The 25,576-nt window shown below is 44.0% G+C and overlaps 1 protein-coding gene across 6 annotated transcripts; it reads left to right on the plus strand.

Annotated features, from left to right (window-relative positions):
• Positions 1 to 465: 465 nt before the first annotated feature.
• On the plus strand, positions 466 to 25,032 carry LOC133350674 (peroxisome proliferator-activated receptor delta-like). Of its 6 annotated transcripts, none has more exons than XM_061565293.1 (10): positions 481 to 506; positions 3,401 to 3,466; positions 6,628 to 6,757; positions 7,352 to 7,450; positions 7,838 to 8,130; positions 8,676 to 8,814; positions 9,933 to 10,231; positions 11,471 to 11,911; positions 13,617 to 13,845; positions 15,781 to 25,032. In XM_061565293.1, exons 3-10 carry the CDS (start codon positions 6,655 to 6,657, stop codon positions 16,026 to 16,028), a joined length of 1,851 nt encoding a protein of 616 aa, XP_061421277.1. In that variant the 5' UTR covers positions 481 to 506; positions 3,401 to 3,466; positions 6,628 to 6,654; the 3' UTR covers positions 16,029 to 25,032. The 6 variants fall into 6 exon arrangements, with proteins under 6 accessions (XP_061421276.1, XP_061421279.1, XP_061421277.1 ...); XM_061565294.1 differs by having other exon boundaries at positions 484 to 506; positions 3,404 to 3,466; XM_061565292.1 differs by lacking the exon at positions 3,401 to 3,466 and having other exon boundaries at positions 466 to 506.
• Positions 25,033 to 25,576: the final 544 nt, after the last annotated feature.

The raw sequence follows: 25,576 nt of genomic DNA on the forward strand, positions 1-25,576 counted from the left end.
GGCCAGACCCAGGTGCCACGGGTCGACTGAGACTGAGACGAGATGACCCCCACCTCCCCGCACGTGCGTCATGCCCCCCGCACCCCTCCCCCTCAGCCCCTCCCCCTTCCCCCGCACCACCTCCCCCTCACGCCCCTCCCCCTTCCACCCCCACCCTCCTCCCGCCCCCACACGGAAGCGTCTCGCATCTAACCCCCCCTCCCCCCACCGCCGTTCCTCCTCATTGGCTGTAGCGACACACGTGGGGGGGGGGGTGTTCACGGAGTAGCGTCGCTATTGGACGAGGTGCGCACGCCCCACGACCAATAGAGTTGTGAGGAGGGGGTGACGCGCGCGAGGCGGGGGCGGGGGTGGGGGAAGCTCGTTGGGCGGGGCTTGAATGGGGCGGAATAGGAGGGGCGGGGCTCACGAGTTGGGGGGTTTTGGGGGGGAGGGGCTTTACCCGCGCGCATGCGCACTGGCGGGGTTGTGAGGGAGGCCCGCTCGGCGCCACCCGCACGGCAGAGGTAGGGTTCGTGGCGCGTCTCCTCCGCGCTCCCCTCCTCAGTGTCCGGCTCCGTCTGTCCGCCCGCGTCGAGGCGGCGCTTGCTAAGCCGCGCTCGAGCCGAGCTTGCGTCGCCACCGTGAGCGGGGAGTTCGCGTCGCTTCTCCCTACCACCCCCTACCTCCCCCCGCGTCGTTACCAAGCTGCGCGCCGCGATGGAGCCGCGATGTCGGATCCGCGGCTCTTGTCTCTCTCTCTCGAAGCAGCAGCAGCAGCAGCATCATCATCATCCATCTCGTCGCTCCCGGATTGTTCTCTGTAACGAGTTTCAATTAAAAGTCCGGGGTAAAGTTTGGTCGATATCGTGGTGTGTGTGTACAGAGAGTCGTGTGTGACGTCGTCACCAGGTCGCCAAAATGACGCACCATGAGCCGAACTTTACCAAAAGTGGCGGCGTCTCCGTCCTCTTCGGACGAGGATGATGATGAGGAGAGGGCACTCGCCTCGTGTGAGCACCACAACCAGAGAGAGAGAGACACCGCCACGAACATCGCCTGCCACTCGTCCGCCGTGTTTATAGCGACTGCTGCTGCTGCTGACCGAGTCTGTGTCGTCTTACTGCGCGTGTTGTTATTGTGGTGTTTGTTGGCACAGGTGGCGAATCTGCCAATAATCTCGGTCAACTCCTAAAAAGTCTGGGTTATGTCCTATGTCCCTACCAGCAGAGAACCTTCCCACACTTCCACGTGATGGCCTCAAGGTGCACCTAGCCTGGCACAAACTCTGTGGTGACGTTTGTTGTGTAATCTCGCTTGTCACTGGATTATACTTTGCGGTTGGGCTTTGCTTGAGTCATCATACCCGCCCTTCTCTCTCTACAATGATACACCACGTCCTATAAGCGGCGTAGGGTCTATAGGTGTTCACCGCCTCGCAAAGTTTCCGAGACGAGGGGACACGGAGTCCCGACCTAGACGCAGTGGACACCGCGGTCCAGCCATGTGCGTGATGGGGTTGCAGACTTTTGAAGTCTTGTCATCACGTCCCCAACACCACACAACATCGTCTACCCCCCACACCCCACACCACCACCACCCACCCCCCAGACAGGGTTGTGCAAGCCGGTGAGGTGGCGCGGTGCACATCGATAGCCCGGGCTGGCAAACCCCACGCAACAATTGACTCCGTAGACCCATGGGTGGAAAAAAAATCTGATTTTTCCAGCGGCAGGCATCGGGTTTTTTTATTTAATACAATTAAACCCGATTTCGGGGAATTTAAACCTGGTTTAATGAATATGAAACTCTTGATAAGCTTAGGCTGCTTCCTCGTCGGTGCTGCTATCGTACTCGGGGGGCCGTCGGGCACGGGGTAGTCGTAGAATGCGGCGGGCAGGTTGGTCTTGATGAACACGAGGAGCTTCTCCTCCACAATCGTGGGCGCCAGTGAGTTCCTTAGCTTGGAATGGATGAAGCCCATCATCGTTGAGAAGTTGGCGAAGTGCGGTTCTGCAATTAGAACCAATTAAACCGGATTTCTCCCAATCGCAGATGATCGGGTTTAATATAAAAACACAATTAAACCCGATTGTAAAAAACCCGACTGTGCCACCCTTGCGTAGAACAGAGTGGTCCTTTGTTAATCCACTGCTGGCTGAAAGCGTCCCCACGCATATGTCATGAAACCTAATACTCACACAATGCGAGTATACATCTGAGCAATGGCGTGGCCAAACTTGGACGCGCCTTTTATAACGCACAAGTAGTTTCCAATCGGTGATGGTGCGTGCACATGCCAGGAGGCTGTGCGCATCACTGGCGATGAGAAGAATCGGGATGGTATGGGGGGGGGGGCGTGCAGTCTCCTCCGGTGAACGTGTGGCATTGGTGGCCGTGTGGGCACCCCACACAGAGGAGTGTTGATTTCCGCACCCACACGCGGCGTTTATGGAAACTCTTCCGATCGGTGGGGGCCCAATTTCGCGAGTGGCGCCACACAGCGGAGAAGGGGCTGCTCGCCGTGAAACCACAAAGGTTAGTTAAACAAAACCCAACTCGTTGCTGCGGTTGTGTTTACACGTACAGCAAGCAGCCCTTCGGAACCTGTCCCATAACTATCAACCCATACGATTTACCCGTGTTCTTGTACAGGAAATTTGAGTGTTTAGGGCCATACGGCGTACGGCCGTTTCAATACGGGCAGAAAAATTGTCTATTTGTTTGTGTTTCTCCCTTGTGATGGGACTTTGTAGGATGAATGTTGAGATGTATAAGGGCGCGCGATGACCAATAAGGTTTGAATTGGTCTAATAAGGTAGGGCACGGATAAGGGTTTGACAGGTATGCAGTGTTCACTGCTGGATCGGTGAACTTGTTGGGGTTATTCGTACCTCGCTGGTAAAGAGCCCATGGGTAGCGCATATTGATAGGTACATTACAATGGATGATGCTTTCACTACCCTCTTATGCCCATAACGCGGCACCATCCCTGTGGAAACCTTGCGAACGTTCATCATGGTGGTGGTGGCCTGTCGACGTACTCTCCAGGCTGCAAACTTGCTTAGCTTTCGATGTGTGATGATATCGGGCGCATTTCTGGGGATCTGTGTTTGGTTGTACGGAATTCATATTAACATCGCGTTTGATTTCAACATGTAACTATTTGCACGACGGTGTTAAGTGGTTTAAAGTGACAGGTCTGTGAATTACTTTTAGTTTGGAGATCGTCAATGCGTGCCTGTGGTGACACGATACTTTAAATGGCTTTTAAGTGGACTCTGAGGCCGTCAGTGGCGTCACTAACGTCGTACTGTTTGACCTCCCCCATTGAAGAGCACACGACAAAGTTTAAAGCCTCGTCTTCTTCCTCCGGTGTGTTTTGTCTTCCTTCCGGCATGCCGCCGGACGTTTCCCGAAGAAGCCGGGAACTTATTGAGGAACTCACGGCAATTCTCAGTTCGTGAAGAAGCTGAAGGATTTCGAGGTGCGTTGAGCAAAACTTCGGGCATTTTGCCATCGAAGCAGCGTGTTGTACAACACGTTGAAAAGATGGAGAAAGCAAAACGGCCAATGACTGTACTAGCAGTCTTTCTCTCTCAGTAGCTAAGATTTAATCTGGTGTGGGACAGGCCGCGCGCGACACGCATGGGAAAGATAAGAGCCCCTGTGTATGCAGGCAGCAGCCGCAACTGCACCTCGGATTTGGCAGCACGGTTGGCTTTTCCGTACGGTGCGAAAGAAGTTCAACATTCAACTGCGTCGTAACAGCGAGAGTGCAGCAGCATCAGCATCAATAGTGCTGCTGGGGTAAACAATCGACCGCCATGCAGCCCGAGGCTCCCTCGGGATGAGGAGGAGGAGGAGGCGGCCACGGGGCTTTGCCGGATGCGCCCGCATCACGCGTGCGGGTTCACAGCAGTGCACGGGCTCGGCAAACACGGGGTGCGAGCCAGATCCAACCATCTGCAAGTGCATAACGACGACGATTTCCGTTCAAGTTTGTAGGGATACGTTTTTTTTTATTTTCGTCTCGGGCGTCGCCAACGTGCGGCTCTTTAAGGACTGCTTCGTGACGTTTTGTATTCAGGACCGCCGCCTCGTATTTGCATTGCATTGACGACTCTTTAAATATTTAGTTTCCTGCCGAACTTTAAAAACAAGAATTGCTTGTATTGTTATTTTGGTTGCCGACTCCTTGGTCTATGTTATACCACTGTACTGACTCGTATTCTCATGCCTGTGATCAAATCACCCGGACATTCGCCCAATTTCGGAAGCTAATTGGGGTTTTGTCCCTGGATGGTGCGTGGATGGATGCCCACTGCTCGCAATCGGGTACCCGATACCCGTACCCTACCCGGCCGGGTACGGGTAGCCGGGTACCCGTTTGCGACCCTGGTGCGGCCGGGTACGGGTACGTGTAGGCCGTGAGTCACTGGTGAGTAGCCGTTTGTCACTCGTTTCCCAACGTCTTGTCTCTTCTCACAATTCAAGTTCCTAGAATCAACCCACCCGCGCCTGCAACATGGCTTCATCCCAGAGGTCCCAAACGGGTACCCGTACCCTACCCGATACCCGGCCGGGTACGGGTAGCCGGGTATCGTGTAGGGTACGGGGTACCCGTTTGCGACCCTGGTGCGGCCGGGTACGGGTAAGGAATCAAAACCCGTTTGCAACCTCTGCTACACACCCAACCTGCGCTCTCGGCTGTTGTGGGCCTACTTTGTCAGCAGAGGGCAGTGCGGCGAAATACATTGTTGTACTGCACTATGCTCAAACGATTGTGATGTGCCTTCTATTACGGTCCGTTATATTAGCCTAAAGTTAAAATATGAATTTCATAAATGGTCGTTGATTTGCATACATGATTGATTGCCCTATAGTCAAGATGTAAAGGCGCTTTTAAAAAAACATAGTTCCGATTGGTTGCCCCAGTCAACATGACTTCCATAATGGCTTGATTTGGTTTTAAGCCCACCCAACCAGCTGGTATTCCCATGAGGAAGCAAAGTCGATTTTAGCAAAGCTGGTTTTACTTCCATAAAAGGAGCTAACCCAACCAGTTCTCTTGCGCTGCTCACCCGTCTCTGCTGACACGAGTAGCAGATAAACTCGTCGACTTGACGAGTCCAGGCAAGCGTGCGCCCCAGCACCAAAACAATTATTCTTATTAATGCACGTGTTATTTTCAAGTACTTCTTGCAAAACAATATTGCACCATTAAAAATGCCATTCAAATAATGTCAATAATTCAGCCAATCTGCCATTTATGTTGTGGCTAATTTTGACACTGGTGGTTTTGAAAACAACAAAGTGATGATCGCCCCTTGAGAGTAATATCGCAGGATCTTTTAAACTGCACAAATGGCGCTGAGCTGTTTATATACCCGTCGGGCAGAAGGCAGCAGCCGCCTGTGGGCGCAATTGGTCCCCACCGTGACACGTGATGCCCTTGAACATCACACAGTTAATACGAGGCTCTAAATGATGTATGAAGCAAGTGGACCTAAAGGGCAACCACCCATTTATTTTCAATATTTTCATGCAGGTGTTTATTGTGTGCCTACTCCACCAGACAAATAGTAATATTAGTAATTGCCAGTGGGCTTTGATTCCTGTTGCTGCTTTTAGCTTCAAACTCCACGTGGGGTGAATTATTCGGTTCACTAACGACGGCGATAATTTTAAAACATTTTTGCGTGCATCGTAGAGCAATTTAGAACATAAATCTCCCAATCAGGACACTCCTGAAAGAGAGGTTCAGTGAAGCTTTCCTCACTGAACAGGCACAAGTTTCCAGGGAAGCCGTAACCAGGAATCCTTTGACTTCGAGAGATATAGAGCACTGCCTGATTTAAAACTGAAAAAATAACTGTTTTACAATTTTATTCAGAATTATTTACTGCCATTGTTACTTAAAACTTATGCATACAATTTAGACAAACTTGTAGGCATAAAGAATGCGGTTACATTTTTTAAAGAATGTTATCGGCACCTATAGTCAATATAGGCAGACAGTGGTGGCTATACATGCCTGTAATCCAGCACTGTGGAAGCGAGGTGGTGGATCACAAGAAAATGTGTTGCCCCCTTCACACATGTGGGTTTTCTCCGGGTGCTCTGGTTTCCTCCCATTTGTTTAAATACTCATGAATTGGCTGAAAAAAGTATTTAAATAAAAACCCAATGCAGGACCTTCCTCCGATTCAGTGTGGCTCTTCTGGATAGATAGATAAGGAAGTTATTATTATAGGCATGAGGAATATATATGGATATTTGTTCAAGAGTAACTTCTGTGAGGGTTACATTTTAGGTTCTCTGTGATCTACATTTGCTTCTAGTCAAGTGTTTATATTTGGATAAGTAATGCAAATAAAGCCTTGTTTCTATGGAGAGTTGACATGCTGGCTAAAGGCAATGTTGATGTTCTGTACCCAGACACAGTGAACATGCTCTCACAAGGGGGCCAAGCACTATCTGCGAATGCTGTTATAAGTACGCAAATTCAATGCTAATTATGTCATAGGCTTACGGAGCACCGAATCTGCAGGGTTTGATGTCATTTCTCACCCACAAGCATATAGTGTTTAAAATTTTACAAATGTTGCAATTGAGGCACTGACTTTTTGACTGTAATTTCATTAGCATTGGCCATGGTCTACCCACTGCTGGATGAGGACCGCCTCCCCAAGCCGCCGCCATCTTTCATGGTCTTGTGATACAACAATCCATCCAGCACCTGCACAGAAGCTGATTTCATTGCTGCGTCTCCATGGTGAACATCTTCTTGAGCGCGTCCTCTCCTTTGCCTGCCACTCGGTCGTTAACCTTGACCACTGACCATTATCCCTTCTTGTTGACTTGTCCTGCACAAATCCATTTACAATTTCTTGTCAGATACTATGATATTATATATAACTTTTGTGTGTTTTCCCATCCATATGTAGTTCTGTCTTTCAGTGTAGTAATGAGCATCTACCATCCATGCTCATACGTTCAGCTTTTGTAAAACTGTAATTGTCAGTGCCAAAATTCCTGATCTGTATGTCATCGCAAGTACTCGAGTAGTAAACACCGACTAAATGCTCTCTGGTGTTGTCTAATAGATAAAGCTGTTATTCACATTTTCATGCATTATGTTTGCAAAGTAATTGTAGACCGGTAAGTTAATAAGTTACACTAAAAAAAATACACTAGATTATGTAAGTGTCACTGATTGAATTACTGTGCTGCATGTTTCCATAAGCTATTCAAGTGTCTCTTTCTAAAGCCTTTTTTGAAACGCAACTTAACATTGTGCATTTGTTTTGGCGTAAGGTGCGTGCAGTTTTTCCTAAGTGTGTATTACTTATGCACATGTGTATTTCAGGCCTGGGTGGGCCACTGGGCCTGCCCAATATGGACGTGTCACCAGGGGACGTGGCTCCAGTGAGTCCTGCCTGCAGCCTGGGGGAATCTGTGTGCACAGGTAAAGGCCCTGTTCTCTTTTTGCTGAATTCCAACAAAAACCAGGCTCAAGTCCTTGCATGGAGTTGGCAGCTGACACAATGAGGTTTTACTCGTGATCCACATATCTAGCATCCTAACCAATATGAAAAGTAATGTCACTATTTGATTATAAACTGCAGTGTTATCACTGACCTTGATTGTATACTCTATATAAGTTCGTTATATTCGTGCTGTTGCCAGTAAACTCCCATAAAGGTCCTTCAATAGTTATTCTTTGTATATATCCACAAGTCATTTTACTCCAATATTATACATTATTAGTTGCCACCCACATTGCTTTCTGCAGTGGTTAGTAACTAGTATTGACTGTCTCTTAAAATGTAATTGATTTTGTTTTGTTTTCCAGAATCTCTTGGATCAGATTCTGTCTCCTTCTCTACCCCAGTTGATTCGCCATGTAAACCCAGTCAGGGGGTAGACCTGGATGCTGGTGATGGTGAAATAAGCAGCAATGGCTTGGGCCCAAATGCAGTTGCAGTTGGGCAGGAGGGGTCAGGATTTGGTCTAAAAAGAACATGTCTCATGGAGGAGGGAGCTGCTAATGGACTGGGCTCAGTGCTGCTTCCAATCGAGTGTCGGGTTTGTGGGGACCGGGCCTCGGGCTTCCATTACGGAGTGCACGCCTGTGAGGGATGCAAGGTAGGTCCTTCTTCAAATTCTCCAAGATTGCCAACAGAGCAACGTATCACCCTTACTCTCGCAAAGTAAATATACACCATCCGATATAGCGCACTTGTAATGCATGAATTGCAGAATATCCAGCTGATGTACCACATGTGGCTACCTCTCAAAATATGTTTTTACTACTTTATGTTCTTGGTGTAAATAAAGAGGCCTACTGTAGTAGTAACTAAGTGTACTAAGTGTAGTAGTTCTTATAATGTCCTCTTCCAGGGTCATTTGCTGACAGGGTGGGACACTATTAATGCCATGTGAAAATCTTAAACCACAGTATCAATAGTACAGCTGAAAGGTATTTTGCAAAAAAAAAGTTTTGATCACTTTGATGCATTGTAATTGAGCAGAAGATGTCAAATCTTGAACTGTAACCTTTGGCACCATGCTACCACCTTGATTAAACGAGATCACTGCAGCGTGTGCAGCTTGTATGATTTCCCTGTGCCCTCTTTGGCCCACTTACTCTCAGTCACCTGTATTCACACCTCCTTCCCATCTTTCCACAGGGTTTTTTCCGAAGAACAATTAGGATGAAGCTGGAGTATGAGAAGTGTGACCAACGCTGCAAAATCCAGAAGAAGAGTCGCAACAAGTGTCAGCACTGCCGCTTTCAGAAGTGCCTGGGTGTCGGAATGTCGCATGAAGGTAGATATTCCCAGCCACATTTACATAGGGCCTAAAACACGTATAAATAGGTAATTTCATCATGGTCGGTGTATTTAAACACCTTCACATCGCGGCCTGCACTGTTAGAGCCAGTGGGGGTGGGGGGGGCACATGCCCCCCCAATGATCCAATCGAAATCCCTAATTTCGATCGGATCATTGGGGTTTATTAGTAATAAATAGGCATTTTGCGACCCCCACTACCACTGTGTAGCATATTATTACGTGCAAGGGACTCTATGAGATGATACAGCAATAGTCTTGAGTCCATTATTGGCAATAAGTAACGGCAAAGCAGTTATAAGTGACCTACAGAATTGCGCGCAGTTGCGTATAGAGTACACAACTTCCCTGAAGGCATCATACCTACAGCGAGCGCGATACCGATCACACGCGGTTAGAATTCGACCCTCGATCGATGGCTGCGTCATTGCCGCACACGTGTCAAATAAAAAGCAAGGGACAAGTCCTCACTTACTAACAACTCCTTTATCATTTTTCATTGCTGGCGGGGTTGCCCCCCCCTACCTGAAAGTCCTGGTTCCGCCATTGTATGGAAGTTCCACCACCTCGTACTATAGGAATTCTGAATGGGCACCACCTTGTCTTTATACCCGGTTGAGGTCAGCCAGTATTTGATCGAGTATTTTTTCTGCCATGGCTGTAGTCAGCGTGTGTCCTCCCATGGTAGCTCTACGGGTTGAGGGTACCACAGTGAAACGGTGTCCCGCAGACCGGTTGCCTGATTATACAGAGGCCAGAGCCGATTAGTAGCACTTTGGGAAGGCTGTCTTATCAGCAGGTGCATAACCTGGCTTCATCTGTGGGGCTAATTTGTGACTGGAGGGAGCTCAAAATACATCATTTTTGGGGCACTTGTGAGACCACATTTGGGATTTGAGTTGTCATTGGCTGTAGGTGCTCTGACTGGATGAGAGCATTTCTGAGTGATCATCAGTATCTGTTAGCTGTTATGACTCGTAAATATTTTGTGTTTGGATGATAACATTGTTATAATATTGCTTGCACTCTTTTGAGAGAGTGCATCAGTAGCTTAGTCATCGGTGTCTCATTTGTGGCTTGTCTGTGTGTGTGTAGCAATCCGATTTGGGCGCATGCCTCAGGCAGAAAAGAAGCGTCTGATTGCTGAGGTGTGCGGGGGCAGCCTACGCCCAGACCTTACCGCAGGCTCCGCGACGAAAACCACCGCTGCGACAAGTGTGTCTGTGTGCGGAGGCTGCCAAGGTGGGAGCAGCGTGGCGGGCGAGGGGATGGGGATGGCTGTGAGCGACCTCCGTTCTCTGGCTCGCCTCGTACAAGAGGCCTACCTCCGCATATTCCCACTGTCCAAGGCCAAGGCTCAGGCGATTTTAGCTGGAAAAGTACAAAATAACGCTGTAAGTATGACGCAAAATTCAATAATATGTTTGTATTCTTTCAGAAAATAATTTATCCGTATGATATAAACTATGTTTAAACACGTTCTTTATGGAAATGTGTCGTTGTTTGGGTTTAACCCATAGTTAAAACGTGTAAATAATATCACTGCTGGATTTAGACTGGGCAATTGGATGCAATTACAGGTGTTTTAAAATTCCTAGAATATTAACAGAATAGCCACCAATTGCATTATCCACATGATTAGGTTTATGTGTTGATATAATTGTATCAGAAGGCAAACTGTCACAGCACTCTTGAAATATGTTTCAAAGCATAGACCACATTTCAAGGAGCTGTCAGATGTGAAATTTTGCTTTTTTATTCTCACTGAAAGACACTAATATCCCATTTTTTATATTTAAATTATGTATAGAGCTGTCAAATATGTATTTTTTATATACATTTGACACAACCTGAATATGAAGTACTTTGTCACATTGCATGCTGCATCATATTCAAGCATTGTTCACAGAATATCTTTGTCTACATTTGGTTTCCTCGATGTGTTTGTGACTAATTTGTGTTCTCTAATGCTGAGTCACCATAAATGTCTTAACATTATGATGATGGGTGCACATCTGCCAAAGTAATTACAATTTTCCATTTCAAATAAAAACGTCCTCCTGCAAATGAATCTTTCTTGTAAGCTGAAAGAGATATTAAGACTTTTTTTTAAACCTTTTAGTTTTTTTGGCAGTGATGACCAGTTTTGTCTCAGTTTAGGAATTCAACTATTCATTTGTTTAAAGCAACTCTTTGTCTCTTGATATATGAGCCTAACGTTACACAGCAAACGAGGCATAAACGTACAGAAACATTTAAAAGGAGAACATAAAAGCGTATTTGAATCATGGCTATTGTATTGCTGCGCAGAGAGGCATGGGGGTTGAATCAATGAATGCTTACTCGAGATGCAGCAACGAGGCCTATAGAGTTCTGCTTATGCCTAATAAAGGTAAAACTGTTAAACAATTTACATGTTGCTCTACTGTCACAGCACTCGATTTAATTATGTATTGACACTAATCTCTTAAGCTGCTAAATAGAGGCTGCATTCCAGAGACTGTGAAAGTTATAGTGAGAGCTTCTGAAATGCTGAAACAGCCTTAGTATATTGCACTGTATTTGCACGTTTATTTATGAAGATTTCACTAAGATAGCCACTTTGCTAATATAGCTTGTCTGTCATTGAGCAGGTGGTGATTCATGACCACGAGTCTCTGGCTCAGGCTGAAGACACAATCCTCCAGAAGTCGGGTTACGGCACAATCCACAATCACGGCAGCATCGGTGTGAATATTGCGAGTGTGGGCGGAGGTTGCGGCGGCGCCTGTGGAGGGACGATCTGCGATGGAAGAGGGGGCCCCTGCGACAGCACCACACGCGGGCGAGTGCTGGGCACGGACTGCGTGTTCATCACCGCCAATGGCGTCACCGATACCGAACTCGCAGCCGACGCGGAAGGCAATATGTCTGGTGACCAGGAGGTTACTCCTCCAAGAGGAGCGGCGGAGATCAGGATTTTTAACCGCTGTCATTACCGGTTGGTGGAGGCTGTCCGAGAGGTGACGGAGTTTGCCAAGAGCATCCCCGGTTTCATGATCCTTGATCTAAATGACCAAGTCACTCTACTCAAGGTATGTTTTAAAAATGCGTGTAAAGCCAAAAGGGCACACGCATTAAGTTGTGTGTTCTGGAGCTAAGAATAATAAAAGCCTTTTTATTGTAAACGACAATTGAACATATGCCAAATCGTGTTCGTGAAATTTACATCAAACATCTTAAACACATTTTTAAACATCTCATTGTAGCTATATACATACCTAAGTAATGGTTAACAAGTAAAAAGTATATTCAGCAAAAATCCTATCTTCATATTAGGTATTATGATGCCAAGAGGTGCAAATTTTTCTAAACCCAAAATTCTGGAAATGTAACATACATAAAGTACTGTACTGTACATACCAGATAGAAGCATGCTTTTGGAAGAATTTTGTGTAATGTATGTTTACTTATATAGACGTAGTGCGGGGTTGTTTACAATGAGTGCCCTGGATAGGGTCCAATATAACTCCCCACTGGTATTCCCTGTGGCCAAGAATCAAACTCAGGTTGTTGGGACCATCGCGCAATGTGCGAATATCTACTCCACCGCTCGCCGTCACATTTAACAAAATACATTTGTTGTGTGATTCTGAGTGCGTTATTGGTCAGTGAATGAGCAAAAGCTGTACTGCCATGTCAGTCTGTAAGCCGTCATAGAGATTTACACAGAGTACTCATTCATTAATATTATCAGTCATTGCCTAGCCACTGCTTCCGCATGGCTTTTGCGGTGCCACATTCTGTTGCCTATACATGAACCGATGTAATTGCCCTATCTCTGTGTCAATCCTGATTTGCAATATTCATACGTTGGTGAACACAGCCACGACAAGTGTGGTTTGCAATGGTGAATGTGGCACATGAGTAACTTGGTGTACAAATTTTGACTTAAAACTTTCGTGACTGGTTCTTTCGGTAAAGTCACGTAGATAGAAAATAAAAATAAAATAAACATAATAAAAGCAAAAAACCCACGACGTTTCGATCATAACACAAGCGGTCTTCATCAGGCGGAGGGAAAAAAACGTCGTGGGTTTTTTGCTTTTATTATTTAAAATGTATTATTTTATTTTCTATCTACGTGACTTTACCAAAATAACCAAAAATATAACTTGGTGTACGTGTTGCATTGTCTACGTCACCTGAACACCGTTCCACTTTGTAAACATGGACTGTGACTTTTCTCTCATTATCTGAAGATAATTATAATCAGCAAATTTGCTTCTTTGTAAAAGCAGCCTTCTACACCTTTGCAGATAATGAAATGTAATGTTTTATGAAAGTTGGTAGTTTTTGAGTTTGTAGCTTTTCATGACTACTCCTGAATTGGCAAAGATTAAGCATTGGTGGTGGGTATTATAGTTGTAGTATCTATGCCATATTCACAGTCAATACAGCTACACATTTATTGAGCCATATAACTGCTGGTAATATGGAATAATAGTCGCGTGGGACCACATCTATTCTAATACGATTTATTGGATTTTATCACCATCTAACTTCTCAACTGGAATATATATGATTGTTGCCATAAATCAAATATTTGTTGTCATGTCCATTAGCTTTCATGTCAGTAATGGCAGGTAATTACTGATATTTTTTGGTATTTTTTATCAGAGTAATATTATCAAGAGTACACTTGCATATATGTGTTGATTGCGGTGAATTTGTTTTGGCAGTATATGTCCATCTTAGGATCTTTAACAAGAGTCCCCTAACTCTGCTCCCTTGTGCCAGTACGGTGTGTACGAGGTGATATTCGCGATGTTGGCGGCCCAGATCAACAAGGACGGACTTCTGATCGCTTACGGCTCGGCGTTCATCACGCGTGAATTCCTGCGCTCCCTCCGCTCCCCCTTCTGTCAAATCATGGAGCCCAAGTTTGAGTTCTCCATACGTTTCAACGCACTGTCACTCGACGATACGGACCTCGCCCTGTACATGGCCGCCATCATTTTGTGTGGAGGTGAGGAAATGTGCATGTGCTCGCTGCCACAGTGTAGCTCTTAATTTCGAGTGTTACTAATTTCCAGAGGGGGGGGGGGGCACTTTCATCGATAAGACATCATCTGCGTGAAGCCCCCACCACACATTTGAAACTATTGGGGTTTGACAGCACAATGGTGGCATTTTCACATTTGTGTATTGTTGGGCCGCACGTCAGGGGCTGGACAAAAGGCCACCAGGGGCTGCTGAGTGGCCCACGGGCCTTGCAATGAAGAACATTGCTCTAGTTGAACATCTCCTTAATTTTAGACTCGTTGGAATCCACTGTATGGAGTCAAATAGCATGGGAATTGGGCTTGTTATAGGAGCACCATTTTTAAAATGTGTAATGTATAAACTCATCAGAAATTTACTAAAACATCTTAAAATAAAAATCCATTGTAGCAGGATCCTCCTGAAAAAGAGTCCTACCACTCGGTATGATTTGCCCGTTTTTATTACCTTCAGCATCACAAGTTTAGAAACAAACCTAATATTTATTGAGTTTATGAAATGTATTATATCATTTGCACTTAGCACCCTTCAAAATCTCCACTTTCATAGGGACCTAGTTTCAAAATGTTAAACATTTATCAATTTGTCCCCATTGTTGTGGTGTTCAAAATACATATGTATCTTCATATATTTCTAGTTAAAAGCCTAGACTCAACAATACTTGTGACATATTTCAGCTTTCTAGCCCTTTAAATTTAAATCAGTTACTCACAACCTGTTATTTCTCCCGTAGATCCGATTAGAATGGTTGCCTACGAACGGTGCAAAAGAAGTTCAACATCTATCCATACTATATATTTATTTTATAAGATTTATTCCCTATTAATATACTTTTAAACTACTCATGAATATATATTTGTAAGTGTCTTCACTAAATTACAGTTTCGCCATTTCATGTTTATTTGCATGGCTTGACCATGGCTCGTCCCATTCCTTGTAAATAAAAAATGAGATTGAAAGTTTTACAGTAAGTTATGCAACCACAGAAAGAGCATGTGCATGTGTTTTCACGGCGTGTGGTTGGGGATGGGCTGGTGGGGTCATGGAGTTTGTCCGCTGCTTTTCTGCTGATGTTCTCATTTTGTTGGGTGTGTTGTATCAATTACCAAACAAACAGAATGTCGGATAAACAACTGCAAAGGATTGAATCCCCAAATGTATGGTTTGACCTTGAATGTCCTTCGGTGTGTTTTTCACGGACACGTTGGGTGCCTTATATTTGTTGACACCCTTATACCGATATTCCTGTTCATACAGTTCTATCCTGTCCTTCATGTGTGTACTCACCAAATACACGCACAAATTTAATCCGACTGGCACTGCTTGCAAATGCTACTCACGAGCATGGGCCGCGTCTGCTCCACAGCAATGTAGAGTGCGCGTGTAGTCATGTGAAAATACAACAGTGTATGCACGCATGAAGCTTGTGTATACTGTATGCTTTTATAAAACTGTTCATAGGTGATTTATCAATCACGAGCTGAGACAGGCGCACGTGGTATTTGTGTGCACACACAATCATGCACGCATTAATCATAGTCAATCCAATGGGTAATGCAAATCATCTCCCTTGTTCAGGTAGCCTCTCACACCTTATTAACATTGCAAACAATACCACTGTAACTCTTCATCCCTCTGCTCACCCAGGTTATCAATACTTTCCCTACTTCTCATTTAAATGTTCACATCACCCTTCACCTGCCAGAGAGAATTATTGATAGTGAATTCGTTTTTTGCGTATATGTGTAATCATTTATTAAATCTTGCCCATGGGTTGTGTGAGGCCTCCTTGTGTTAAACAAGCACAATAAAAGTAATGCATAATCCTTAATCCTCTTGAGTTTCATGTTACTTTTCACGTCTCATAAAAATGACCACGCCTGCTCTTGTGTTTTGGCAGACCGCCCTGGCCTGATCAATGTGAATCCGGTGGAGCGCATCCAGGACCGCATCTTACAGGCACTGGACCTTCAGCTGAGGAAAACGCACCCCGAGAGCCCCTTCCTATTCCCCAAACTCCTGCAGAAACTCTCGGACCTTCGGCAACTGGTAACGGAGCACGCGCAAATGGTGCACAATATCCGCAAAACCGAAGCGGACACTGCCTTGCCGCCCCTTCTGCAAGAAATATTTAAGGACATGTATTGAAGAAATCATGTTCCGTGGTGAAATCGCAAAAAGGGACACTTTGAAACGTGTGGGCCAAGAGGATAACCTGATGAACGGCTGAATGGGAAGTGCCTGATAGGCTGTATGACAGTAGTTTTAGCATTACCCCAACATTCAGAAACTTGAGTAAAAACTCGCTTATGGCTGGGTACAAATCTGATGAAGGCGAAACGTCCTTTTGAAAGGTACACCCGAGGGTGCTGTGCGTCGCTGGATCTGCTGTCAGCATTGTCCGCAGTCATGAGCCCAACTCCATTCTTTACAAACCTTCCTTCGTGACCATGTTCGTACTTGCCATGTTTTTTTCAAATGGAGATGTCGTGTCATTAATCACACAATTACATTGCATCTGTCAGCTAATTAGGTCACACGGAACATTTGGTGTTCATGTTTTGCTAAGAACGGGCATCACTATTGTCACGTGATCAGCCAGGTCACTGTGTGATGGGTGGAGTTGCATGTGCGCCAGACTAGCTCTCACCTGTGAGACACTCCGTAGGGATGGGTTGTCTTTATCTTGCAGCAGGCCACCATAATGGTTTCCACCAGGTAGGGCAGTTTTGTAAAGTGAAGCAGAAACATGGAATGTATCTAAAAACTGAAAATAGACAATGCAGGGCACACTCATGCCTATGCCCTCGCGCATTCTCAAACTCAGACACTTTGAAATGAGGTTGCCTCAGTCATCGTTAGGCACCCAGGCTGCTTGGATTAAAGCCTACCGAATATGGAAAATCCTGACTATCCGCCAATATAATTGGGATTACACTCTGGTTTCACACACTTGTGATTTTACTCTGCCCTTTGTTATATTTTCTGGTTTTGAAGATCAGCATGGAGCCTGAGGGCCCATGACTCCCCAACAACCAGAACCCATACACCACAAAACTCCCACTTGTTCATAAGAGGTTTTTTGGGTTAGATTGGGTAAATATATAAATGTGTCGTTAAAACCTGCCACCACCCGACACAGCCAACTAGTAAGGGTTGTCACGTAAACAGAACGTGCCAATTCGTCACTAGTACAGCACACTGGTGTGTTGAAGAGCCAAGCCACAACATTTACAAACAGAGTACGACGTTTCGCCAGTAATTACAACTCGCGCAAAGTTTGGCAGTGGGCTGTTGAGTCGACTGTGTGTCCTTACTGCTGTGGCTACTGCTGGCAGTGCAGCTCGCCACCACCGTGCTGTTGCTGATATCTCCTTTGCCTTCTCTGTGTTGAGGTCGCCTTTTATACACAGCCTTTAGCCATTCCTCGGCAATGCAAGAGCAGCCCCACTCTCAGCCATTTTACCTGGCTGCCTACCTAATTGCTCCAAATCAGTTCTCTGCACACGGTTTCAGACAATCAGCAGCTTGATTTCAAAAGCATGCAAAATTTACCAATGGTAAGAAAGTAATTCATCACCTGCTGTGGAGAGGAGTCCTTCCCGCTCCACACGTACTTGTCCCACCAGTTAGGAACAAGGTGATCACTATACCACTGTGAGTCGTAATTCACTTCGCCACCTGTCCAAGTTAAGCCAATCCAAGCCCAGTCACACCGAACTAACTGCCGTGCATCATGGGTCTCGTAACCGATGGGCGCTCTTGCCTTGACTGCATCCTAAGATATCATCCCATCGTCCGCATGGTCGAGTGACTGTACTCTTGAGTAGTGGCTGCACCACGTCAGTGTAGTCAATTTGAGCCAGTTACCCACCATTCTGGTTTCTATTATCACCTGTTACGCAACAATGCGTCTTGCTGTGATATGCGAGTCATTGATCCTCTTTGAATTAGTGTGTAGTTGTTATGTCATTTAGGTTATTTCAAGCAAAAAAGTTATTCAGATTTCTGCCCAATATAAATTCAAACAATAAGGTTAAAGAAAAATATTTGTGACATATCAGCAGTTAGCTGTTTTTATTCATGAAATGAATATAATTCAGCTCGCAGTGGTGTAGACACTGTCGGCTTACCTGCAATAATGTGGCCCGCAATTTTCAAGCAGTATAGTGTATTTGACGTTCGAGATTATCTTTAAACAAAAATATGACGTTCTCAAAGCATTATGAAAATACTTTTCTTACCAATGACAGAACTGAAAACATAGTCATGGGTAGGACTTTTGTAATAGCATTTTGGAGTTAAGTGCAGTTAGTGTAAATCATAATCTAAATGCATAAGGCTTGGGTGTGTGGTGTTCTTCTTGCACTTTCCTTTATTGCACGGTTTAGTCATCGGCAGGGTCGGTACAGATTGGTTTGAGTGCTGTTTGATGACGCATAATTTTTTAAGCAGTTAAAGTAACGCAACAAAAACGGCAATTGATTATTGCAACGAATACATGTAGTAATGTCTACTTGTTGTGAACATACGTAATTGTATTGTGCCGTGGAACTTCATTGTTGCCATTTAAACTATATGGGTAATACATTCAAATGTTGTACACTTTATTGTTTAAAGGAAGGGAAAACCTAAAAAACAAGTGCACAATCTTTTTCCTCATCACAATCGTGATATCCGTCCATGCGGCAAAACAGATGAATTTGCTGCAATGTAAAACTGTTTGGCAGCACGTGTCCCAGCTTCCGGCTGAGCGGACCCAGGCCCCTATGATGGCTCCGCCAGTGCAGTGGGCGCTGTCCTCTGGGGGAACCCCTCACGGCTCGACATAGTGACTGGACGTCTGTAAAAAAGAGCTTTGTAGTTCATCGGATTCCTCCAATCGAAATGATGATTCTGAGGGGGCAACTTTGCCTTCGCAGCTCTTGGGTACAAATGACAACTGAAGACGAGCATTTGAATTTATATCTGACATTTTTTTTTTATTTTCACTCAAATACTTATCCATTAACGTGAATTGTTCTTGCCTGGGTAAGAAAGTACTACGTTCAAAATGGGGGGTTCCCTCACATGCTGGGATTTAACTCAGGAAAATGCACTTTTCTCATTGACAACACTGTGAACCTGTCATACAACCCAAAGTAATAGTCCATGTGTGGTGATTATACACATTGTGTACTTGTTCCTTTAGGGTGTCCCTTTATACAAAGAGTTCCACTGTCTCGATTCTGATCCTTCGAATATTTAAGGGTAATGCCCTAATTACAATACCTGGTCTTTGATATCAAATATTTTATATCAAGTAAATGAGGGGAGAGGAACAGTAACGTGGCGTATAATTGTGGTATCAAATAAACTTTTAACTCTGCAATGACCCTGGTGTAATCATAAAAAATACTGGAGGGGCACGATATTGCCCTCGTGGCAAGGTGGCTTCAGCAATTAAAATAATAGAACGTTACCCCACTCTGATGTTGGTGAGCCACCGTGTTAAGGTTCTACGACTTGCAGGCGCGGCAGGTCATGACGTTCGCAGGGTTTGGTTTGAGCTTGCTGTGTGATCGCAGGGTGGTGTTGGGCTGGTGGAACACTCCACAGCGGGTTGCGCACTCCACAGCTGCTGCCGCTACAGCTGCTGCTGCTGCCGCCGACTCGTCAGTAGATTGTTGTGGCTGCCAATGTTTTTACGGTATTACTTGTGTCCATACTTGGAGGTTAAAATAGTAGTCATTTCACGGTCCTTTAGGTGTCTGTAGTCAGTAAGATTTGTCAAATATTAGACAAAAAACACGTGAAGCGCAGTAATTTTAGCGGTGTCAAGTTTTACTCTCTGCTCCAAAAAGGTTACATTTTATTACAAACATTTGTGTATGTTGGCATATCTAATGGCCCTGCTTGATGCGTGCGGATATTGGTGGTGGTGGTGGTATTTTCATTACGTGAATTTTAAAATGTGTTTATTTGTATGAAAGTTGTAGAAAATATTAAAACAATGTTCTCAGGAGTAATGATAATTTTAGAATTTTTAGGGGTGAACAGTTGAGGGATATTTCTGAAGGCTGCTTTTTACGCCCATACGTGTGTTTTAGGTTTGTGCATCTGTGTGTGTGTATTTGACAGTGTGCTTGTGCCTTAGTGTTTCTGTCCGTGGTGGCGTACCCCCGTATCCATACACCTGTGTGTCGATATGTAATGTCAGCACAGCTAGAGCCAAAACGTGCCACGACCACACTGTTTTAGTGGTGTGAGCTTAAAGCGTGTGGTAATACACTGTTTATTTCACTCGTAGGTCGTAGGAGATGGTCAGAGTAGGGTTTATGTAAATGTTTGAGCATTTAAAATATAAAGCAACTTTATTGGTTCATAATTGGTTTCTTCAGGGTTAAATCGTGTATGTATATTGTCAATTTACAACAATAACCCTCCACTACCCCGACAAAGCCAATTAAATCATGCCACATGGGGGCACATGTAGCCAATTTTTTGGTTTTATCAGCAAACCAGAGGAGAAATGTTGAAAAGCAAGAAGACATTTTGATGATTGCCAAAAACAAATGTTTATTGCTTTTCAACAATCCTTCAGTTTGTTTAAAGAATCCTTCAGTTTGTTGATAAACCAAATCACGTATCGTGTTTGTCCATGACGTGACAACTTGATTTGATGGGCTCTATCAGGCGGAGGATGGTTATAGTTGTAAATTGACATGCTACCTACGTGACAATCTGACCCAAAATAAACTAATGATGAATCACAATATTGGTTATGAAAGCCTATGTATAAACATATACTTTATTTGGTGTTGAAATTCATACTAATGGGCTGCACTGTTTCTTGAACATTGTAGACAAGTACTACCCAATCGTGTTGGTGAGTAACCAAAGTTACCATTCATGTCTAATAATGCCGATACATTTTTTTTATTCTCAACAGTACCGTTGCCTGTATATATCTTAATAGCAATCTGTTTTCAAACCCTTTACGAGTAACACCTTTCAGGATAGATGTAGGGTGCCAGTCACCTCACGCTTGTGTGCACCTAAACAGCTGCTTTGATGGAAAACAAGTGGCCGAAGGCCATCTCATTAGAGTTTCAACCAAAACCAAGTCCAGTACTGCTAGTGACTTCAAGGGTGGTGTGGTGGCGAGCTGCCACATTTCACTCAGTCTGTGTCAAGTCCGATCAGCCGTGAAGCTGTTGGGAAGATGTGCACGAGAGTGACGAGGCCACGCAAGGGTGACACGACCCCAGCATATTCACCTCCACAGGCCTAAGCCTGTCCACACTGCCCCAGCCAACCAAGGGTTTTTTTTTTACCCTTCTGTGCTTTTTCTGATTCGCTCCACTGGTTATGGAGTCCCCAACCTGGGCCACCTGGGTGCGCAAGAGGTGGCAATGTGGTCTGAGATCACTCCTGGCTGCAACCATCAAACACTTCCGACAATGAATAGGCTGCCCTATCTTTCCAACGTGAATGTAAAATGTGACTGAGATTAACTGTTTTTGGCTCAGTGTCTTAGAAGAGAGAGAATTGATGTCCATGAGGTACTGAAACATCTGTCTCCATATCTCGGTGAAGATTCAATTCCAAAAACATTAAAAACTGCTTAAGGGAATGTATCAACTTCCAATTATTGTGCATGGGTTATTATTTTTTTTTATAACATATCAGTCATTTTTCAGTCTTGAAGCTAGAAGGCTGCCACACTGTCGATTATGGGGAATTATTTGACTATTTTACCATGCTGGTCATTACGAGTTGGTGACGTGGGCACGCTAGGACTGATTCGGATGTCACCGTTAATATTAGTTGAGGCTGGTTTATCGTGCACTAAACACTGCACCATCGCCCTAAATCTGCTGCTCTTTATTTGTACATCGTTGTTTCAGTGGAGAGTGGTAGTGTAGCGCATAGCACACTTTGATATGGATCTGGTGACCTGGGTGTGATTCCGAGCCTTGCCTTACATCTGTGGTGAGTGATATCTGAACTGGTTCTGGTCCTTTACCAATGCACACCGAACAGTTCGGTGCATTTTGGTAGTACATGGATTGGTAAATGACTATTCATTCAGTGTTATATCCCATTGTGTTGTTAACCATATCTCCTGCCATCCTCTGTTTCCATAGCCAGCAATAGCTGTACCAGAATCACGTGATCCTATGAAGATGATTGTGACGCGTATAGTTTTAAATTGAGGAGGGTTTTTTTATCGTAAAGAGTGATTGTGTACAAAAGCAATACATATTCACGTTTATGATTAAAAACTCCACACATCTGTCAGTGTCTGGTGGTCTGCACACACAGCAGCAAAACGCCATATACGCAACATAGCTTATTGCTGTTGTTTATAAAGTGATTAGTAAATCATTATAACAGAAAAATTAAGTCTGATGAGGACATGCTTGCCAAATAGAACCGTGATTTTTGTTCAAATACGTTCTTTTGTTGGTATTGAAAGCTACGCAATATACTGTGCATATTGATTTATATATTAGAAATACAGTATAGAATAAATTAAATTGTTAGTCATCACATGTTCAGATGATTTGAAAAAAAGTTTAACATCGGGTACATGAGTTTGTCATATTTGTATACATTTACAAAGGTAATTTTGTGAGTTGAATACTGCATTGGTTTTTCCCCGCGTTGTGTATATTTTTGTGTTGCAAAACGATTTAACGTATCAAAGAGATGTGGAACAGCTGCGTAGCGCCTCGCAGGTTCACGTTACAAATTGTCGTAAATCGTTTTGAGTGTTCTAACGCTCGTAGCATGTGACCCAATGACACTAATCGAGTGCACCGCGTGGCCTCGCAGGAACATTTGTGACCGGTGATCCACACGCACGCACGTGCCAGGACCCGGTGCTTCCCTAATCTCATGAGCGTTGAGTGGTGTTCGTCTCACCATTGGTGGCTGAGCCTTTCATAAGAGTTTTTTTTTTTTGGGTTAGATCGCGTCAATATATAAATGTGTCGTTAAAACCCTCCACCACCCGACAACTCTGAGCCTTTGTTGGACATTCATTGGCTGGAGGGCAGTTTTTCCGTTGAACAGCCACTGTTGGAATTCGTATTTTTTATTTTTTTTTATTGGGGATAGTAGGTCCTCGGTTAACGTTTTTAATCCGTTTCACGAAAACTACTGTTCACCGAAATAGCTGTTTCTCGAATTCACTGCACAGGTTGAACAATGGGTAAAAATCACTGAGTCTGCAAGAGAGCTGTTTTCCACTGCCACAAGAGAAAACAATGTAAACAATGGGCATCGCTGATTGGCTGGGGACATGGCTCAGCCCACTTACGAGCACTCTGATTGGCTGAAATTGCCCCCCCCCTTGCAGAACATAAACATTACCGTTAATCAAAATGTTAACGTTGGTCGAAACCATTGGGGTCCTATGGTTGGTGAAACGTTAACCGAAAAAAACGTTGACCGATGCCACCGTTAACCGAGGGACTACTGCATATTGAAAAATGATAGGCGTTTGCTGTAAATTCTCAAGATGTTACTTTCTGAAAGCTACAAGTTATGGTACAAAATATAATTTCATGATCCTGCCATAGTCGTTATGATTACATTCATACATCACATGTAATTGTTTTTATTGCTTAGAGTTCACGGTGTTCGTACAACTTACAGCATTCATCCCTGATGTTTATTTTTTTCTTTATTGGTGTTCAATACACCTTCAAACCGTTATCCAAATCTACAATTCTATTCACTTTTTTGCTTTTGATGCAAAAAAGCCATAGGCTTGTTTAAAAAGGACTGTGCAGTTATATGCAACGTGCACTTTCAACAATAAAATATAAAGAATCACTTATCGTGATAACACTTTGAAAGTTTTTAGTAGCCTGAAGCACGTTAGGTAATAAGGTGAACCAGAAACCAAAATTTCAGTATTGCATTTGTATTAAAATATTCTTTGGATTGTTAAACACTCGGGGTTAAAAAAAAATCTAATTCAGTTGTGAACATGTAATGTCACACTATCTGCTATCTGTAACTGTTCAACCTGGTGATGCTAGTAAACCAATTAAAACAAGCTCGTTTTACATTGGCACTTGAAAAAAATACGATTATGAAAATATTAAAATTGACGTGTGAAGTAGCTCATTAAAACGAAATACCTTGGAGTGTTTTAATAGTTGGGCAAGGTGTTTTTTTCTTTGGAATCAATTGAAAGTGCGTAATGGTTGTGTTCAATATTTTAGTTCCTGTTCAATATTTTAGTTCCTGTTCATGACTAAACGAGGTCTTTTTGTCCAGAGCTACCATCACTTTACTTTACTACGCTTTTATGCATAGCATTACCACGTATGGAAACTACCGTTTCGTGCATTTTTATTTTGAATGCGCAGATAAATGTCAGAACATAAAAAAGACTGATTCAAATATTCATTTCATGGTGGAGGGCGGGGTCTGCAGATGACGACATTTCAATTTTCCACAATAGAGCACAAGTCATCTCTTCAAAAGACGAGTCCACGGCGACAGAGCCGGCCCAGCCACTAAGCGACCCTTGCAATTGCAAAGGGCCCCGTGGCCAGCAAAGGGCCCCCTAGAGTCACTGCTAGCTCGTGGGTGAAAAAAATTATACATCAAAGGGGCCTCCAACCAAATTTTGCTTAGGGCCCCCAAAGGTCTAGGTCCGGCTCTGCACGGCTACATTAAGATTAGCTGCTGCTGCTGCCCGCTTCCGTTTCACGGCTGCAGTCGCACCAGCAAAACGATGTCACTTTGCAGAAACTGAAGAACATTCTGTCTGCACACTGTCCACGTGTCTGTCCACGTGTTTGCGTTCGTATTCTGTTTTACTTGGTCGGTTATGATTAGCACACCTTGCCATCTTGTCCTGGTTGTGTATGCCATTTCGTAATTATATTATGGATATATTTTGTTTTACACGTTAAAACATTCTTTTGCAATATTTGAGTATTTAAGGCAATAACTGATGGAAGATTTTACAAAAAATAATTCGGATTGTTCAACAATGCACAGAATTTGTACATAAACAAATACTATTGTTCACAAAGGTCTGGCGTCTATAGATTGGAATACTGTACTTCTGTAAAAATATGTAATTATGCATCTTTGATTGTACAATTTACTAATGTGTGATAAAGCTTTTAAATATTTTAGTTATTCTCTCAAGCCTTTGTGTGTGTTTTTCCCCCCAAAGGTCCCACTGTATTGTGCTTCCTAATAATTCTGTATTCAACACGTAGGTTTTCACGACCAATGTCATCCATAAAAGGTTTTTTTTGGGTTAGATCGCGCACATATATCAATATGTTGTTAAAACCCACCACCACCCGACACAGCCAACTTGTAGGGGTTGTCACGTAAACAGAACATGCCACGTGTTGGAGAGCCAAGCCACAACATTTACAATCTGAGTAGATGTTTCGCCAGTAATTACAACGAGCAGCATCAGGCGACAGCCAGATTTATGTAGAAGTCCACCTGTTTCGTTCCTTATATAGAGGCGTAGATGAGAGAAACAGAAATAACTTTAACCGCTCAGACAGCTACAGGCTTAGTGCGGCCTGGAAGCGTATTAATAAATAATACATATTACAATTCCTTATAGGGGAAACAAATACTAATTAACTGATTACTAGCGTAGCATATAATTACAATAACACACATTACAACTGATTACTAATCTACAACTCACATAACAATTG

This window comes from Lethenteron reissneri, chromosome 34, assembly GCF_015708825.2.
Source record: "Lethenteron reissneri isolate LAM-NWPU_2019-01 chromosome 34, ASM1570882v1, whole genome shotgun sequence".
Classification (NCBI taxonomy): domain Eukaryota; kingdom Metazoa; phylum Chordata; class Hyperoartia; order Petromyzontiformes; family Petromyzontidae; genus Lethenteron; species Lethenteron reissneri.

Excerpts from the sequence above, each read along its gene's own strand:
- LOC133350674 (XM_061565290.1), top strand. The coding sequence starts at position 2,431 with ATGGAAACTCTTCCGATCGGTGGGGGCCCAATTTCGCGAGTGGCGCCA. Across the intron at positions 6,758-7,351 it reads TTCATTGCTGCGTCTCCATG|GCCTGGGTGGGCCACTGGGC; the intron begins GTGAACATCTTC and ends TGTGTATTTCAG. Across the intron at positions 13,846-15,780 it reads CGCCATCATTTTGTGTGGAG|ACCGCCCTGGCCTGATCAAT; the intron begins GTGAGGAAATGT and ends GTGTTTTGGCAG.